This window comes from Neophocaena asiaeorientalis, unplaced genomic scaffold, assembly GCF_003031525.2.
Source record: "Neophocaena asiaeorientalis asiaeorientalis breed wild unplaced genomic scaffold, Neophocaena_asiaeorientalis_V1.1 scaffold396, whole genome shotgun sequence".
Classification (NCBI taxonomy): Eukaryota; Metazoa; Chordata; class Mammalia; order Artiodactyla; family Phocoenidae; genus Neophocaena; species Neophocaena asiaeorientalis.
In genome coordinates, this window is record NW_020172455.1 from 4,308,146 (window position 1) to 4,325,126 (window position 16,981).

Genomic DNA, 16,981 nt, shown 5'->3' on the forward strand with positions numbered 1-16,981 from the left:
AAATATTTGAGGGAAGATACTTTGAGACTATACAAATATCTTGTTTTTGATTAAATTTTCATTCATTTATTTTAGCATCCATCAATGCATCTTGCATGCAGCAGTCATGACTGTGGTGTTACAATGGTGACTTTTCTATTTTCATCATTCCATCTACATTTATTAATTAGAATTCTTCTGTAAAGAAGAGTTCTCTCTCTCTGACTCTGTCTCTCTAAATATATACCTACATATAGATATATGTAGATATACATTTTAGCACTTCCTTACTTTCTGGCATTACAAAATGCTTCAGGCTCAGGTTCATCTTATATTTTCCCTGCCTTATTTCCCTGATTATCAGCCCTGGAATCAATCAGTTTTCCAAGGAACCCTAGTTCCTGTTTTTCGAAAATGATATTTAGAAACCAGTAATCTAGGTGTTAGGTATGCTTATTGTTACTGGGATGTCACTGCTGTAGTGCTTCTCATTGGATAGATGTAGGAAATACATGTCTGTATATTAACTCTTGCATACACATACATCTATTCTGTATCTGTGTGTGTGTGTGTGTGTGTGTGTATATATATATATTTTTTTTTTTAGATAGACTAGGTCGATAACCATGAACCCAATCCACTGTAGCCTTCCCCCTTTTCTTAATTTGTAACTCTCCTCTGACTGTGAGAAATCTGGCTCTCACTATCCACACTATATATTTACTTATTTGTTCACCTCTAGTATACAAATAGTTTCAGAATTTCTAATCCATACCGTGAGAGAAACAGATTTGCTACTAAATACATTGTTTGTGTACAGTTCTTTTCGTCTTTAGCATTATTACAGAATTCAGTCAAAATATTGCTTTCCAGAGTTACCTAGATCAGCTTCTAAGTAATTATGTGATTCGTTTGTAATATAATTAATTCATCCCAGTCTATATTCTGTCTTCCCCATATTCTAGTTGATTTTTAAAACATTTACTTACAATAAAATTCATTTCTCTGGTGTTCAGTTCTGTGGGTTTTGACAAGCGCATGATGTCACACGTCCACCGCCACAGCTCTGTACAGAGCAGCTGCATCATTTCAACAGTACCTCATGCTGCTGCTTCATAACCAGCCCCTCCACCCACTCCCCAACCCATGGCTACCACTGATCTGCTTTCCCTTTCTATAGTTTTGCCTTTTTCGGATTAGGGCAAATATTTGTCTTAAATCTCTTCTTTAGTGACAGTGAAACAGAATCAGAAGGATTAAGTGATTTATATTCTTGAACCCAAATTTGGATTGGTGCAAATACTGATTTAAAAAAAAAAGCAAACAAAGCATTCACTTCTTAGTATAATTTGATTGCATTTGTCTCTTTCATTGAACTGCATTATAGTTAAAGAGAACATTGCCAAAACAAGAACACTACTCCTGTAGCTTAAAAAATAGAAAGTTACCATGCTGTTAATTCATACTTAATGACTTTGCCCACCCCTGGAAATCATGGTCTACAGATCATTGCCTTCTCATCCTCTCTTTTTTAGCAAGAGGTATGATAATGATCTGGAATTTATAGGACGGGTTTAGATGCAGGAGTTGAATAGGGTTCCTGGAATCCCTCTCTGGAGAACGTCTAGACTCATACCAGGAGGAGAATATCTGGAGACATAGAATGTTTACTGAAGGAAAATATTTATAAAACCAAAATAAATCTTGGAAATTTGGAAAGAGTCCAACATGAATGTTCTCTATATCAGTTTCCAAAATATAATAAAACTTCGGAGTAATCATTACTGGACTTAAGAGATTTGGCTTTTTACACATACTATTGTGTATTTCTCTGGGGAGCTTAGGTATTTAAAACTACATAGTAGTGATTTCTTAAAACAATGGTTCTATAAAGAATAAAGCTTACAAAAGGAACTTCATTAATGCCATTTTTGTGCTTGGAGACAATCCAGTGTTTTGTTTCCCTCCCCCGCCCCACCTTTTTGTTTTCTTTAGGGAGGATGGACAGCTCTTATGTGGGCATGTTATAAAGGCCGTACTGAAGTGGTCGAGTTGCTTCTTTCTCATGGTGCCAATCCAAGTGTTACTGGTCTGGTAAGCGTTACAAAAAATCCATCTGTAATGTAAGTGGTAAGCTCTTTTAGGGAATACTTAAGGCTGGTTATGCTTTGGACTTCGTAGTGGATAAAAATGATCTAGATCTTACTAAAGATAATAATGCAGGATGTGATTTCAAAACACAATGAGAATTTGTTTCTGAGGCTAAGCTTATTTCTCAGTTTTTATCAACAAAAAGGCAACTCTTAGAGTTTAAATGTTAATTATAACTATACAATATTTCAAAAGGAGATTTTGAAATTCTTAAGTCATCTTACCTGTTTTCTTTGCGTATGTATTCTTAATCTAAACTCTTTTAAAGAAAAGAGACATTTACCAAATATCCATGCCACTTTTCTGTATTCTTTTTTTTTTTTCTCTCTGGCCCTCTCCACTGCTAAAACCTTACTCCAAGTCACCTGTATTAGTTTTCTGTGGTTGCTGTAACATCACCACAAACTTGGTGGCTAAAAACAGCAGACTGTACATTCTTATAGGTGGTAATACATGCATTACTATTGTACTTTGCTTGAGACTTGATCTCAGACTGCAGATTAAGAAATTGTTTTATTGATGGGGGGGATGCCTTTCACGATGTATATGTATGTCAGATCATTACATGCACTTTAAATGTCTTACAATTTTATTTGTCAGTTATACCTCAGTACAGCTGAAGAAAAGGAAATGGTTTTATTCAAGTTAATGGACGGATTATAAAGAAAGGTTTTATATTCTTACTAGTCTTAACCTGTTGGTTAGATAATTACATTGTGTATTGAATCTATAAAAATAGATGTGTTCATAATATATATTTAAGGTTGAGTGCATCTCAGTCCCAGTTATGTATTATGAGTATTACATGTGTTTTTAAAGTGGAGAATGGTCTGTAACTTGATTTTGTAAAATACTACTTTATATTGCTCCCTTTGTTGTTTCCCCTTCTTAGCAAATGTATGCTGTAAATATCCACCTAAAAGACTTTTTCTTTCCCTCCCTCCCTCCCTCCCTGTGTACCTACTCACCCACCTGCCTACCTCCCAGCAGTACAGTGTTTACCCAATCATCTGGGCAGCAGGGAGAGGCCATGCAGATATAGTGCAACTTTTACTGCAAAATGGTGCTAAAGTCAACTGCTCCGATAAGGTAGGTCAGCAGGATCTTTCCAGGTTCTAGTTCATATTATGTCCACTCAGTGTGTCTAACTTACAAGGATTTTCATATGATCTCATGCGGCGGCTCTGACGTATCTTACGTTTATATTTATTAATACATTTTATAAAGACACACATCTCATAGGTGGGTTCCTCCTAGGTATTAAATACGTGCTAAGTGTCCTTCCATTGTCTTTTATATCACATTCATCATTCTCAGGACAATAGATAGGGTTGATTCCCTATCTTCATTATTTACTGTTGTAGCTCTTCTTTCTACTGTGGATCCTGTCTGCCTTCTCTGTATTGTTGCCAGATGATCTTTTTTTTTTCTTGCAGTACGTGGGCCTCTCACTGTTGTGGCCTCTCGTGTTGCGGAGCACAGGCTCCGGATGTGCAGGCTCAGCGGCCATGGCTCACGGGCCCAGCCGCTGTGATCCTCCCGGACCGGGGCACGAACCTGTGTCCCCTGCATTGGCAGGCGGACTCTCAACCACTGAGCCACCAGGGAAGCCCCCAGATGATCTTTTAAAATTTAAGTCTTGTTCTTTCTCTCTCATATTTAAAATCCTAAAGACATCAATCCCTGTTATGATGTATAAAGATAATCCTTGCCTCTGTCTCTACCCTCTCTCCTGCTCTCTCTACCCCAAACTACCTTTGCTCAACTATCAAATGATGCAGGTTCCTGAGTCCATCTGTTTTTAACCCTCCACATCTTGCAGGTGCTCTTTCACAGTGTGGAGTGCCCTCTCATCCTCGTCTGCTTTAGCTTCTGTTCATCCTTCACACTCAGCTCATGTACCATCAGCTCCAGAAAGCTCCCCAGGATTTTGTTCTATTCATTTTTTAAAATCCTTAAGACCCCAAATATTTGATAAATGTTTATTTAATTATTTCATTCTTTCTTGCTTTTGGAGAGCTTTGATAGCTTCTGTGGTTTCAGGGCAAAGCCCAGACTTTTCAGTTGGACCCCAGTCTTTCTTCCCAGGTTCACTTCTTGCCATTCGTCTCCATATACACTAAGCTTTTGGATACAGAAGATTGTCTATCATTCTGTGAACTTTTTTCTTTATTTATTTACTTATTTATTTTTGGCTGCATTGGGTCTTTGTTGATGCGCGCGGGCTTTCTCTAGTGGCGGCAAGTGGGGGCTACTCTTCGTTGTGGTGCGTGGGCTTCTTATTGTGGTGGCTTCTCTTGTTGCGGAGCACAGGCTCTAGGTGCGCGGGCTTCAGTAGTGTGGTACGCAGGCTCAGTAGTTGAGGCACTACTACTCAGTAGTTGTGGCTCGCGGACTCTAGAGCACAGGCTCACTAGTTGTGGCGCACGGGCTTAGTTGCTCCGCGGCATGTGGGATCTTCCTGGACCAGGGCTCGAACCCGTGTCCCCTGCATTGGCAGGCGGATTCATAACCACTGCACCACCAGGGAAGCCCCATTCTGTGAACTTTTATGAATTTCTATGAAGTGCGTGTCGTCGTTTATCCTATTCCCTCTGCTAGGAATGTTATGACCTCCTCTGCCTGATGAACTCCTGTTTATTTTCTCAAGGCTCAGTTGAGGTGTTAGCTTCTCTGTTAAGTCTCCTTAACTTACCCAGTCAACTTAGATGCCCCTTCTTCTGTAGTCAATATTCACTGTCCAGACCTCCATCAGTGCACAAAAGTTGTTGGTCAAGGCTGTTATAAAAAGTAGGTATTCATTAAATGTTCATTTCAACCTGCAGCCTCCCATGTAGTTAAATGTCACTGTGAGTGTTCTTGTGTCTCTTCATTGTCTTATGAATCTCCCCAAAGATAAAGCATTGCTTTTATGCATGATTTACATTCTCTGATGTCTTTTGAATCACGTTCCAGCAGAAGGTGCTTTTGAGTGCAGTTTCTAGGCGGACATTTATTTTGTCAGGTACAGAGGCCGATCTGGGGTGGTGGTTAAGAGCACAGACTGAAGCCAGGCTTGTTGGGTTCATGGGTCTTGCTCCACCTCCTAGTAGCTTTGTGACTTCGAGCCTGTAATTAACTTCTCAGGGCCTTGTTTGCTCATCTGTTAAAATGTGATATTGTGGTTTGTACTTATTCTTCTGATAAGGATTACACACGTTAACTCGTGTAAACTATTTAGAACTGTATTTGGCACTTGGTTGTTACTATTTCAGACTGTTGGACTTTATATTTCACAAGATATGGGAAGCAAAGAAAGCTTGTTGGAAATTAGAGGCTGTATGACATTATGATGGAAAAATTGTCACTGATTGTAAAAGTTAAAGTTAATTAAAATACATTTCATGCAGTGGTTAATCATCTATTAAGGAGAAATAGTATGGGGAAAATATGATTTATCTAGGATTAAAATTATGATTGGTATAAACGATAATCTAAAAATGCTCAACGTATGATTTTTATCAAAATTCATGGTGAGGGCTAGTTTCTTTTAATACACCTTAGGTAATAATTTTAAATTTATTATTTCTTTAATAGTATGGAACCACCCCATTGGTTTGGGCTGCACGAAAGGGTCATTTGGAATGTGTAAAACATTTATTGGCTATGGGGGCTGATGTTGATCAAGAAGGAGCTGTAAGTATCTTTTCTATTTTAACTGCTGGTAGTAGAGAGATGTTTTTAGTTTTAAGAGAGAGAATACTTTTTCCTTAGTATATACCTAGAAAAATTTCCCTATAGTTTCTAAATGATACTTAGAAAAACAAACATTTTCTGTTATCCCGGTAAATATATTATATTATAGATATTATGTATTATAGATATGTGCTTTTAAGGATTTACTGCTAATGCACATAAATTTTGGGAGGCTAAAACTATATGGAATATCTTTTAGTAATCTTAGTATAAATTAAAATACTCCCCAAATCAAATTGTTTGAATTACTATTGTGGAAAGAGTTTCTATTTTGTTAAAATACCTTTTCTTTAAAATTCTAAAATAATATCATAATTTTTTGATATTTTAATCTGTGACTCGTTTTCTCTAATAGACAGATTTAAAAATATCAAAAATCAGTGGTCAAAACATATATAGCTTAAAAATTGGTTCAGTATATCTTACAGTCCAGCAGTTATGAATTCCTTATTGAGTACCCGCTGTCCACCCAGCCCTGTGCCAGATGTGCTGGGGATGCTGGAGAAGCCTATCATATCGCTCTTCTCTTGAGCTTGTAAGAATATAGGTGAAGGAGACGACATTTATGCGCAAGAAGCAATACAGACTTCTGTTAACATAATTATTGTTATTATGTGAGATGGGTCATAAAGGATTCTGAGAAGAGTTGCTACCAAATCTCTGGCTGCAATGTAACAAAAGTGAATTCTACATCATTAAAAGTGACTTCCTGGCATAATACCAACCAGCTCCTCCTATTGTCCATGTTGACAGAAGCTACTAATTGATGACCTTCGAGGGGTACATAATATTTTAGTGGTGTGCGGAGACAGAGCTTGATTCTTACCCAGCCATGGAAGTCATACCTTTCACTTGCCTCCTTTCTGGACAGTTTATCAAGTGGATGAGTGGCTTGTCTCTATGATTATTGACTGCTGAGGAATCTGGAAAGGCGGTATTATTTTAATATTGAGAGAATTATGGCTTAGTTCTGGGGACTGATACAATAACTGAAATACTTCTATAAGGAAATTGCATGGTATCTCAAACTAGATCAAAATCCCAATAATAAATTTTAATATTTATTTTGTAATGAGTCAGATTCTTCTATTATGTGATTTTGTTATAAATTAAATGTGCAGTTTTTAAAAGGAACACTAAAAATAAGACAGTTTTGAAAATGTGGTTTGTAGATCACTGTGGAAAACAGAGGAATATGTTATACTTTTATTGAAATATTCTATAGCTTATTAATTCATTGTTTTACTTCAGTTTTTCACACAGATTTTATTATAGACAATTCTTTGAAGTCTGATTGATTCTTACTTTGGATTATTTAACTTCGAATGTGTTTAATTTTGAATCATCCTGTCAGCTATTTTATATGTCAATACTTTAGTGAGAGGGTTTGTTCATTGTAAATGACTCCAATTTTGGATTATCATTTAAAGAATTGAATGTCGTAACAGTCCTATTGACCGAAGAGAATTAATGTATCTTCAAAAATGGAAAATATGCTTCTGGCCACTTTTGGTCTGTTTCTGGTTATTTATATTGGCATTTTATTATCAGAAATAACTGTTAATAATAGGCCACCTATTTGAAAACATCCGTTTTTTGACTATAGAATAAATTATATGTTTTCTGAAAGTACTAATTCCTTGGGTGTTGTTTGATTTGTAGAATTCAATGACTGCACTTATTGTGGCAGTAAAAGGAGGCTACACACAGTCAGTAAAAGAAATTTTGAAGAGGAATCCAAATGTAAATTTAACCGATAAGGATGGAAATACAGCTTTGATGATTGCATCAAAGGAGGGACATACAGAAATTGTACAGGATCTACTTGATGCTGGAACATATGTGAACATACCTGATAGGGTAGGTTATCTATTTAGAATTTGTCTTTCAGTGGTGACGTTGATGGAAGGTTACCTTAACTTCTCACCACCTTTCAAGATTCTTCCTGCATGACATACATTTAAGATGTTTTATTTCTGCCTTTAGAACTAATAAGTTAAAACTTTCCAATCTTTGTGAAGGGTGTTCTTTTAAATTTTTCAGAAATAATGCTGTTATTGAAAATGTGATCTTGAAACCATCCTAACTATAGGTGTTGTTCATGGCTGTTGTTATTCATTGTTCCAAGGCTTCAAGTCTCCCACCCTTACACCTAGAATTTTCAAATTGGTATCTCTTGCTCTCACCTCTTCTCGGAAGTCTACACTTGTCTGTCCAGCACAACTTGAACTGTCCACTTGAATGTCTAATGGGCTTCTTAACTTACAGCAAAACAGGTGTCTTGTTTGTTTCATCCATCCCACACCTGCTTTTCCCTCAGTCTTCTCCCTCTCAGTAAGTGGTACCAGCATCTGTATATCCTGTTGTTAAAGCACCAAATCCTACACATTAGTCCTGATTTCTCAAGACTACCCAAGCCAAAGTAGCTACCCAGTCACTTTCTATCAAATCACTATATTTTATTTGCATTACATTTATCTGATTTCTTATTTGTGTTTATTGTATGTTGTCTGTTAGTCTCCTCTAGGCTATAAATTCTCTCAGAGCTGGGACCTTGTCTATCTTATTTCCTAGTGCCTAGAACAGTGCATGGCACATCGTAAGCAATGAAATAGTTATAACCTTGTATTAATTTACTAGTCTGAACCCACATTAATGCTAATATTCTCAACTAAAATGTGTCTGCCATGGGTTTATTTACACTTTTAATGTAGTAGTTAAGGTACTACATCATGGTGCTAGACTTAGTAATCCTCGAGGACCTGCATCTTGATATAGAGCCCACTGGGGCCCACTTAGGATTGAGATGAGCTGTAGCTCATGGAATCACCCAACCCAAACTCATACAACTGACTTGTAATTTAGCAGTTAAAGAAAAGGCCATTTACAGTATTTGAACTAGGGGAGACCTAATTACTAATGCTTATTGCTTGGTGGACGTAATTTCAGGGCAGAGATGTCCCTATGACGTAGTGAGCTTCATCTAAGCCTGTGCTGCGCAGTGAGCCTTCTGCACTGTTGGCCCGTAATGCCAGATTGGTAGAGCACAGGTGCTGTTCTGGGAGCCAGCCTTCTCCCTTAATTAAATGTGGTTGTAAACCCACAGGTGGCTCTCGCTTTATAACTCCTTTCTTCTTAGAGTCCATGGCTTTTGTCATATAGCATTATTCCAAGGGATTTGTATTATGTAACTTCCAGATGTTCATCTGGTCCATTGACAGCCACTGTGTCATTTTATTTAATTTACATCTGTAATGGGAGGTTGGTTACCTTCAAATAGAATGGCTTATTGTTCTGGGTGACTTATCTTTCTAAACTTTTGTCGTGGAATTTCAGGTATAAATGTTCTCATTTTGAGGTATAAAGTCTTCTGTCCCTTATTCTGAAGGCTGTTAATATCAGGTATTAATATTAGTTAACTTTCTGTTATTTAGAGATAATTTTTTCCAAGAAATTTTCAGAAAAAATCTGTTAAATTAATACATGACTAATTTTGACTTCAAAAAAGTGTTCTTTGTTCCATCATCAATTCACCTTGGGGTTTTTTTTTTGTCTTTTTAGAGTGGAGATACTGTTTTAATTGGTGCTGTCAGAGGTGGCCATGTGGAAATTGTTCGAGCACTTCTTCAAAAATATGCTGATATAGACATTAGAGGACAGGTGTGTGTGATTACAGGGCTGTTGTTATCTTAATATAATTGCTTGTATATGTTGGCTGATCATAATGTCATTCTTCCAGTTTTCCTATGGAGACAAACATATAAATCCTAGTACGTTTAATGGATGCCTGTATTATTAAGTTTCACTGCCATTATTATGAAATTTCTGTATTGATGTCAAGTTAGATTTCGATAGAAGTAAAGCATAAAGAAGTTCATGTTTTTCAAATACACCTCCCTTACTAATGTCTAAATATATTCAGTTCTGACATGAGTAGTTTATGATACCGAGGCAGTTGGTGGCACTTTGAGTGTATGGGACTTATTTTCTTTAGTATGTGTTTCCTCTGTTTTTTCTTCTTCATCCATGTATTGTTCTTCTATTCCTGTTGTTTCATCTTTCTTCTCCTTTTCCCCCATTTGCTAGCCTTTCCCAGGACCACTTGGTAGTGCCTATGGATTTTGCTTAAGGCAGTCATAGCTCACAGAGCTGTAAAGGTTATTTATTTTAGGGAAAAGCTTCCCTAAAGTTGAGAATATATCCAATATGTCAAGAGCTTTAGATTAAAAAAAAAAACTGTACTGAACAGCCTGTTTTGTGGTTGGAGAGTCTACATTTCTGCTCAGTTTTTTTCCTTGTATTTAGCTTGTATCCAAATCCACTTTTGAATCAAACTGATAAATATTATGCCAAATGCCATGAGGGTCTTAACATGGGTCCCTTGCCTGAAGAAACATGTGTTTTAGTTAGGAAGGTTTTAGTTTGTTTTGTTTATATTTATTCTTATGTTTTTATGTAAACATAAAAAGTGTTGCCACTTTTGGTATAAGATAGTATATGATTGCCTAGTGAAAGGTTCAAATGTAAGAGTCTTGAGGCGGGGAAAGTGGGCGTTAAGGAGAGCTTTTAAGCGAAGGTAGAATTTGAGCTAAGTTTAAAAGGTGGGTTAGATAGGGAGAGAAAAGGAAGGCTCGGTAGTTCAGGCAAGGATAGTGGAATAATGGGATGAGAAAATTTAGTAAGAAGGGATAGTGAAAGACTGTATTCCTTAGTTGGTGAATAAATCAGCTTGTCAGCAGGATGGCGGGGAGGGTGGGATGGGAGATAGAGAAATAGAAAGGGATGTAGTGCCAGAGAGGCTGGAAACTAGTGTACAGTGTTGAGAAGGGAACCGCATTGGGGAAATCTTGGTGTCGGAAAATTAATGTGGCAGCGGCAGAGAGTCATTCACTGTCTTTCGGGATAAAATCATATTTTCACTAAAAGTTGGTGACTGGATCACCTATTTAGACTCTTAACGATCTCCTTAGTGTCTGTCAATTTTGTTTTCCTATGTTTTAGTGTTTTTGTTCTCTACCTCTGCATTCAAAGCCCACATGGATCTGTTTTTGGTTTTTGAACTAGATAGGATTTTAAAGGATCTGATGAAGGTCAGTATATAGGTGCCGTGTAGAGATTAAGAAAGCCAAACATGGTAAAAAACAATTCACTGTATGTTTGTGTAGTACACCCTTACGCATTATCTTTTGAAAAGATTGGGCAGATGAAAAGCCAAAAGCCAAAAGTCAGAATATTTATGTGACTTATTCACAGGATACAGAGCTCAGGTACTGATGACTTCCAACACAGTGCAGGGTCCTGAAACCTGTTTGCTTTCCAAAAGCATAGTTTCCCTTATCAACTATGTGGGGTTGCTGCTTTCTCAGTCAAGAAATATTAAGTTTTCTTAGGCTTCTTTCATAAAGAATTTCTCACGAGTAAATGCAAGATAGAATAAGGATTAATGTTATTTTCCACAATGCTGCTTCTTGGTAAGATATATTAATGCTTTAATAGAAATGTTAGTAATGTTTTATATTTACAAATAGAAGTTTTTAATATTATATCTTATATGAAGTGGTTGTTGATTTTTTTATTATGCAGGACAATAAAACTGCTTTGTATTGGGCTGTTGAGAAAGGAAATGCAACGATGGTGAGAGATATCTTACAGTGCAATCCTGACACTGAAATATGCACAAAGGTATAAATGACATTTCTGTTCTCTTAGCAATACCTAGTGCTGAATGTTAGTACTGCTTATTTTTTTCAATTTTTTACAGTTGTTTGATATTAGAATTATACTGATTTAACTGGAAATGTTCTGTATTAAATTGAGGAGTAAGTTTATATCCTTTCAGGAGTTGTGTATTCACAGCAAAATGCAATGTGTAATTTATTTTAATTGTTATTTAATTTATTTTAATCAGAAAGTACAGTATCAGCTCTTCATAAATTGTGGACAGATCATTTCCCCAGAATTATTTTATGCTCCTGTTGTTTGGAATGCAGAACACATTTCCTTTTAAAATATCATTGTGTGTGGTTATTGGTTCCCCAAACCAACCACTTTTAGTCTATTTTACTCAAATCATGTGGAAAGTATAAAACTGTATAAGACTTTAGTGATTATATTTGGCTTTACATGTAATAGTTGTTCATGGGGAAAATATATTTGGAGTTCTGGATTGAAATGGCAGGAATGAATAAAGCAAACTTACGGAATCACCCGTAAGACAATCCTATTTCATCCGTTAGAGATTTGGAGCAGCATCTTCTAAACCAGTGATGGTAACCTCAGTGCCCTGGGGCAGAGCTTTTCCTGGGATACCTTCTGCTTTGCAGGTGGTGGCTCCTTGGAATCTTGTTTCTTTTTCTTTTAGACCTTTGTGTCAGCTACTGTGACCACACGTGGCTTCTGACCAGATTTTGCTTTTTCCTAATTCAGTGCTGAACTGTGGTCTCTTCTCATTTCTATTAATTTGATTTTGAAAGCAATTGTAAACTCTTTTAAGGTTTCCCAAAGGCATACTGCTTGTATCAGGTTGTTTCCCTGTTGTACACAGGTCCTTCCTTAGATACACAGAGGCGCTGGTGACAACATCTGACAGATCTAGACGCTGGCTTGTCTGGACATTGACAGGCTAGGTAGTGGGCTGCTTGGGTGAGGTGGTCAGAACGGGAAGCAGCCTCTGGAGGAGGTGGCGCAGGTGTCAGCGGTGGGCCTGGGGAAAGACAGTGGTGAGGGGCGGAAGCGGCTGATAAGTAGTGGGGCACATCTCTTGCTCTGCTGAGTGATATAAAAGTATTTTGATACAAGTGATTATGAAAGGAAAAGCACTTGTTAGTTTTTCCAACTATGTTTCCTTGAGAACATTTTCAATATAGACTGGTCAGATATTTGAATTCTTGACACGTGTGTTTATTATGTGACTTTAAAGATTGAGGAGTAAAGGCTTTAATCTGGCAAACTTTCTTATCTGTGCCCACAGGATGGTGAAACACCTCTTATAAAGGCTACCAAGATGAGAAATATAGAAGTAGTAGAGCTGCTGCTGGATAAAGGAGCTAAAGTATCTGCCGTAGATAAGGTAAGAACATCCGTGTAGAGAGCAGTTTTTTTTGAGGGCTATTGGTAGACTGACTGTATATCCAGTGGGTTTAATGGGGGTCTGATTTTATTTTGTGGAGGGAGAGATTACTTGCTGGGGCTATTTGTGTGGGATTTGGATGCTGTGAGATCTTGGCTGTTCTGAGAGCATGCTGAGGAGTGGGCGGGCTCGGTATGCAGCAAAGCAGCTGCTTCAGAGGTTCCCTCTATGGCTCAGATCAGTTATGGCAAGCTGCATTGACCACCATGCAAGGAGGATGTCATCAGGTGTGGAGCTTGTTCAGAGAAACAGGAAGAAAGAATCCAAAAGGGGCTGGAGAAGATAGACTCTCAAAGGAGACTGGCATTCACGTTCACCAGCAGGAGAGATGTTCTGCCATGTGTCCTTGCCTTAATCCTTTTAGAGGAATGTTCGTATTTTCCATAATAAATTTAACTCTCAATTGCTTAATACTTCATATAGAATTGATTCCTGGTTTTAGTTTGTCTACATTTTAAGCAGGTTTCTTTCTCTACTTCAGATTGATTTCCTCACAGAAAAGAAGTGAATTGATTTCTGTATGAACTAAGAAATATAAATTTTTCCCTCTGAATATATAATATGATTTGGGCTCTCCTAATCCATAATAGATTGAAGTTTATCTTTTTATTATTCATGAGGCAATTAAACAAAAAACACAGAATTTATATATATTTGCCTTTTATTTTATCAAGAAACATTATTAAAAAAACACAGAAAAGCCTCCTACCTATTATTACCATATTAATGTATTTATATATGGTATATATATTAATGTATATTAATACCATATTAATATAAAAGAAAGAAAATATAAAGAAAAATTTCAATCTTAAAAGTTAGGGCATAAAGTCAAAGAGAAGTTGTCGAAATTGAATATACTTAACTTTCTAGAAAACTTCTGTATTGCCTGTTTTTCTCATTCTGCTGTTGACTACTTTCTGGCACTGGTCCCCTAATTTGCAAAAGGGAGCCCCACTGGACTACGTGCCCTTTAAGGTTCCCTGTCTTGGACCCTGTTGTGTGTGCTTTGTCTTGAGTCAGCAGATACTTGCTGAGAAGCACACATGGTATCTGGAATGTTCTTGGAGTGAATGTGCATTCGTTCACACATAACTTACAAAGGATGAATAAGGTGCTGTCCTGCTCGAATTTGGAATACAAACTTGTAAAAGTCTTGAACCTGGCTCTTCATAAAGGATTACATTAAAAAAATTTAAGAATAAAGATTAATGTTATTTTTACCTGGCCCATCACCAATCTCTGTTTATCTTCAGCATAAACAGGCAGGGTGTGTTGATGTCTTCTCTGCATTTTCAGAAATTTTGTGTCTGGCTGAAATGCCACTGATGATATTTCTTCCTTCTCACATGTTTGGGGATAAGAAATGGAGTTCAGGTGGAGAAATAAGATGATGAAATTCAGTTTAGATGTGGTTAGTTTGAAGGCTAAGACGTTCAGGAGGCCGTGACCGATAGGGCTTGAATTTGGGCAAGAAATCAAGGCTGGTGATAGGAATTTCACAGTTAGTTACCAAGAGATGAGAGCTGCATGGAAGTGACTAAGATCATCAGTTTGGAAGAAAGATGGAAGCTGAGGTCAGACTTTCCTTACAGCGTGTGTCACATTCTAGTTTGTTTTACGAATGTGCATGTTTATCCAGTCTCCTCCTGTTACATTGTAACTTAGTTAAGGCCATGGACTGTTTTGTCTATCATCTCCATATCCCCCAAATTATCCAGCTCAGTGCCTGGATAATATAGTGAGCTCGATATGTAGCTTTTCTGCCATATTTAGGATGTAGGAAGGGAATCTAGAAAAGGAAGAAGTAGACCTGAGGCAGAAGAGGAGATTCAAAATCACGATAAGGTTGTGCTACAGAAGCCACAGGAAGTGAGTGGGTGAGAACTGAGAATTTCATTTGTTAACTTGTGGGTCATTGTCTTTAAGAGAGATGTTTGTGAAGTAAAAAGTGGAGAACACCTTGCGGACTGAATTTGTTTTTCTTTTACGTATTAGTTTTCTTGCCTTAGTGTTGGATGTGAATACTAATATGATGGAGATTCTAATAAGGGAAGAAGGCAGGTTGATGTTAGGGAGCCGTGAAAGCTGAGGAGAACGAAAGAAGTTGTAGTAGCCAGAGAAGGATGGATTCAACATAGAGGACTCTGAGGAAGAGAATGTAGGGAACTAACATAATGGTGACAAAGGGCGTGAGGAAGGACGAGGTCGCTTGTGCTAGTGGAATATCAGCATGGATTGGGAAGCTGTCTAGACAAATGGAGACCACGTTGTGAAATAGAGTATAAATTAGTTGAGGAAGGTGGTTGACATCTGTGGACAGTAAGTATCTGGATGATAGATGGTTACTAACCTGTGATGGAGGTGGATCCAGGGCCTGGGAGGAGCCGCAAGGAAAAAGCCTGTTGCTTGTCCTCTTTCCTTCTAGAAGGCTGTGGGAGAAATAATACCTGAGAAAAGCTAGGGAAGGAACTAGAGAAAGAAATTGTGGGGAAGATACAGAGATAAAAATTCATATTGTTTATACATTCTATATGAAAAATATGAAAAGTTCGGATTTTCTGTTATTTTATAGAAGCATGAAAATTGTTACTCTGTATATACTATATGTAAGAAATGTGAAAGTTCAAGTTTCCTGCCACTATTTTACAGAAAGGAGACACTCCTTTGCATATTGCTATTCGTGGGAGGAGTCGGAAACTGGCAGAACTTCTTTTAAGAAATCCCAAAGATGGACGGTTACTTTATAGGCCCAACAAAGCAGGCGAGACTCCCTACAACATTGACTGTAGCCATCAGAAAAGTATTTTAACTCAAATATTTGGAGCCAGTAAGTATTGGGTTTTGTACCTAACTGGGCTTTTAAGAAATGAATGTCTATGAAAAAATTAAGAGACTTCCAGCAGTTTTGCATTTCTCACTTAACTGAAGATTATAAAAGTTAAGAAAGTTATTACTTTACTGTAGAAAAATAACTTTTCCCTGTCTAAAGCTGTTTTGAATTATATTGTAGCATTCACATTAAGTACATTCAGAGTCAGCAATCGGCTTTTAAGACTTCTAGAAATCTAGCCTACTTTTCTAAAACTCTCTTCCCCCTGTTATTCTCTCAGGTATTCTTTGTGCTTTTATCAAAATGCACTCTGTTTTCAGAGTGTGGCTCTCTACCTTTGCTTGTGCTGTGTCCTCTCCATCCCCATGAATGTTCTTGTTAAAATCATCTCTCTCCAAGGCTGGAGTCAGTTGTCTTGTTCTCAGTGACGTTTTAACTGATCTGCCTAACCAGATACAATTTTTGCCTCATTTGAATACTTAAGCATTTGTGTTTATATTTCCTTTTTCAGTACTTATTACATATGGCCTTTTATTTTGTTTCTTTTAAAATCTTCTCCCTTATTTCTTTTAGAATTTTCTCCCTTCCAGATTCCAAGTTATTCAGGGCAGGGATTCTTTCTTCTTATCTTGTATCCTCCATAACATCTAGCACATAATGCCTTGAATGTTGTACTAAAATAGTTTTTGCTTGTAAAGGATGCACATGAGAATGTAATCATTCACATGTGGTCTTTTGAAATACGGAACAGTTTTCTACTAGAGTTAAAAAAGAGACATGTTAGTCCCAGAAACCAACAGCAGATAGTAGAATCCTGCCACCTTCCAGTTTAGCTGTTTACTTACATAAGCAAGTATGATTCTGTTCAACATTATGAGTTGTATTTTAAAATATTTTTTTCTGTTGGTAATAATGCACACATTAAGTTTTAAGAATTAAAACACGAATACAGTAGAAAGTGCAAATTTCCTATTGTCCTTTATCTCCTAATTTGTAATTGTTTGAATGACTTGCCAAGATTTTCTTTACATTTCTAAAAATGTTGTATACTATGTATATAGCCTTAAAAAACTTGAGATACCATAATATAAAAGTTTTCAATAATGAACTATACCATATTTTAATTGTTGCACAATCTTTCATTCTAAGTCCTA

General features: G+C 37.0%; 1 protein-coding gene across 7 annotated transcripts in view; it reads left to right on the forward strand.

The window, feature by feature from the left end:
• KIDINS220 (kinase D interacting substrate 220) overlaps positions 1–16,981 on the forward strand; it is a 94,696-nt gene that overhangs the window by 16,215 nt on the left and 61,500 nt on the right. For 4 of the 7 annotated variants that reach the window (XM_024737686.1, XM_024737692.1, XM_024737688.1 and 1 more), the window contains exons 5-12: positions 1,975–2,073; positions 3,118–3,219; positions 5,707–5,805; positions 7,528–7,725; positions 9,427–9,525; positions 11,449–11,547; positions 12,836–12,934; positions 15,647–15,824. In XM_024737686.1, the coding sequence (XP_024593454.1) occupies positions 1,975–2,073; positions 3,118–3,219; positions 5,707–5,805; positions 7,528–7,725; positions 9,427–9,525; positions 11,449–11,547; positions 12,836–12,934; positions 15,647–15,824 (973 nt within the window). The remainder of the gene's footprint in view (positions 1–1,974; positions 2,074–3,117; positions 3,220–5,706; positions 5,806–7,527; positions 7,726–9,426; positions 9,526–11,448; positions 11,548–12,835; positions 12,935–15,646; positions 15,825–16,981) is intronic. The other 3 variants (XM_024737687.1, XM_024737689.1, XM_024737691.1) reach the window with 1 other exon arrangement.